At 41.4% G+C, this 2,500-nt stretch overlaps 2 protein-coding genes across 2 annotated transcripts in view; one reads left to right on the plus strand and one right to left on the minus strand.

Moving 5' to 3' along the window:
• LOC134193924 (uncharacterized) overlaps window positions 1-2,038 on the minus strand; it is a 2,059-nt gene extending 21 nt beyond the window's left edge. Inside the window, exons 1-3 of the mRNA XM_062662790.1 lie at window positions 1,971-2,038; window positions 402-1,914; window positions 1-219 (exon numbers count right to left, since the gene is read on the minus strand). The exon at window positions 1-219 is cut by the window's left edge and continues 21 nt beyond it. Of these exons, the coding sequence (XP_062518774.1) occupies window positions 47-219; window positions 402-1,902 (1,674 nt within the window). The 5' untranslated portion in view covers window positions 1,903-1,914; window positions 1,971-2,038 and the 3' untranslated portion in view covers window positions 1-46. The remainder of the gene's footprint in view (window positions 220-401; window positions 1,915-1,970) is intronic.
• A 39-nt stretch (window positions 2,039-2,077) lies between these two features.
• Window positions 2,078-2,500, plus strand: part of LOC134193609 (ubiquitin-conjugating enzyme E2-24 kDa-like) — a 2,527-nt gene continuing 2,104 nt past the window's right edge. The window contains exons 1-2 of the mRNA XM_062662444.1: window positions 2,078-2,097; window positions 2,157-2,207. Of these exons, the coding sequence (XP_062518428.1) occupies window positions 2,078-2,097; window positions 2,157-2,207 (71 nt within the window). The remainder of the gene's footprint in view (window positions 2,098-2,156; window positions 2,208-2,500) is intronic.

Below are 2,500 nucleotides of genomic sequence, written 5' to 3' on the forward strand. Positions count from 1 at the left end.
AAATCATAACAATACAAAAAATGAAAACACAAAACAGCATAAACCATTAGAGCTTCTGAAATTGCGTTGGTCTCTGATAGTGACAATAGCAAACAGACACAACAACAATCACAGCAACTAAAAACGCCATGCAGCACATAATAGCCAATATGACAGTATCGGTATTGCCTTCGTCTTCCTCCTCCTCCTCGCCTTCGTGCTGTTCTTTCTTGTCTTCATCTACAAAGACACACAATGTCGGTCAAGCATCACTCAGTCAACAACAACACAATCAATTACTTTATGTTATCAAAATTATCATAGACGTTGTACTCAAATGTCTGTAAAATGTTTGTACAAGTCAAACAACGTGCATGCTGCTAGGCAAGCAGACAAACATGATCTCTATTGATCTTGCTTACCACTTGCGTCGTGTGGACAGTTGTTTCTAGAATATGCTGTTGATACGGCATCTCTATCACAGAATGCCGTTCTAAATGCATCATTAGCCTTCCCCGTCAACTGGAGGAATTCCAACTGCTCCCCAGATGGACCCTTGATGTACGTGTACGTCAAGCCGTCAAAGTTGGTCAAAGTACCAGAGATTGAGTAGCTGTATTTTGATAGAGGGACTTTATCTAAGTCACTAGCACTTGCAACATCCACTGCTCTATTCCCTTGCACTTGCTTAAGGTCAAGATTTCTGCTTGCAGCTTCGACGTTCTGTACGAATTGATTCAAATCGACTGTTTCCTTTACCCAAAATGTCAAGTGTCCACTGCTCACGTATGCTGGACTGGATGATAAATGTCTAGCATTAAAAAGCACATCACCAGCTGGTCTGCTAGAAAAGCGACCCAATCGAATCACCATGTTTGAAAACAAAACAAACACAAAGTCGCATTTCTCGGTTCCGTCAGTTGCTATATCTGGTATTCCAGCTGCAGATAAATCAGCTGCTGTATGACTTGCTTGCAAAATTTCCTGCCGAAAGAAACTGTAGTATACTCCATCACTGTTCACGTTGTTCATAGTGAGAGATGTAAGAACAGTCCCACCCATCACATCAGAATAAAACTTCAAAGAAGCAGCAATATCATCCGTCGTCACTCCAATATGATGAACTCCATACAAACAAGTTCCTAAAGGCTCAGCAGAAGAACACGTTGTACTCGATGAAAAAGCTTTACTAACAGCTTTCCTTGAATGAAAAGCCGTTGCCAACCGCGATCGTGATACTCCAGTGAATTTCACGAACTCGACAAGTTCTCCTGATGGGCCAACGACATGAGCAACACTTATCCCTTCGACGTTCATTTCTGATCCACCAAATGTTGTTGCAGCTGCATTGCCTGTGGCATGATTAACCTTGACGCCGATTGACAATTGATTGGAAATTGTTTCCAAACGAGTAATAAAGTCATTTAGATCAACATTGTCTCTCACCCAAAACGAAACTGTGACCGTGTTGACATACGCTGCAGTCGCATACTTATAGTTTGCATCATATACTTGTGACTTGCCTGGCTCACTAAACTCCAGCAACTCAACCACCAGATTATCAAACAACACAAAACGAATACTCAGTCCCACATCTCCACCTCGAGACACACTCGGCACCTTTTCCTCATCCAAACTCACATTCCTCGCATGAGCATCCAATATTTCCTTCTGAAAGAGCACATACATTTCCTCATCACCCTGGAGATTGTTCCCCTTAAGATCATCCACTAAACTTCCACCCAAAACATCGACGTAAAATTTTTGAGATTTCTCTAGATCAGAAGTCGTAATGCCCACGTGATGAAATCCGTAAATACTTGAGTCTAAATTGTCGTGCGCTCCATGAGTAAGCATCAAGTGTGCGATCATGACACAAAAACACGCGTGGGCCCCGACGGAAGCTTTGCCTGCGAAAAGCATTTTGGTGACTCCCTAATAATGAAAGCTGTAGACAACTATTAACATAGTGAGGTTTCGTGATTTCTTACCCAATTTGTTCCTTTCTGTTACGCCTACAAAAGACCCGTATTTGACTAAATTGTTGTGTCTATACAACTGAATATTACTGACTACTACTGAAAGACCCGTATGTGAAATGCAACCAGTGACGAAGCGGTACAGTTTTGTTCTGTACGAGCACGTTTGTCTGTCTGTTTAATGTATGGGCTATTTAGGCTGCAGAAAGAGTTAGCAGACATCACTTTAGATCCTCCACCCGATTGCAGGTAGCCTTTTATCCGTTTCGTATTTGAATATGTCTCTGTCTATGTGTCTGTCTGTCTGTCTGTCTGTTTTTGTCTGTCTGTCTATCTTTCTATCTGTTTGTTTGTAATTGTCTGTCTGTTGTTAGTCTGTCTGTCTGTCTGTCTATCTGTCTCTCTTTCTATCTGTCTGTCTGTTTTTTGTGTGCCTGTCTATCTTTCTATCTGTTTGTTTGTAATTGTCTGTCTGTTTGTTAGTCTGTCTGTCTATCTGTCTCTCTTTCTATCTGTTTTTTTGTGTGTCTGTCTATCTTTCT

The sequence above is a fragment of the Corticium candelabrum genome, chromosome 18 (genome assembly GCF_963422355.1).
Source record: "Corticium candelabrum chromosome 18, ooCorCand1.1, whole genome shotgun sequence".
NCBI classification, from domain to species: Eukaryota; Metazoa; Porifera; class Homoscleromorpha; order Homosclerophorida; family Plakinidae; genus Corticium; species Corticium candelabrum.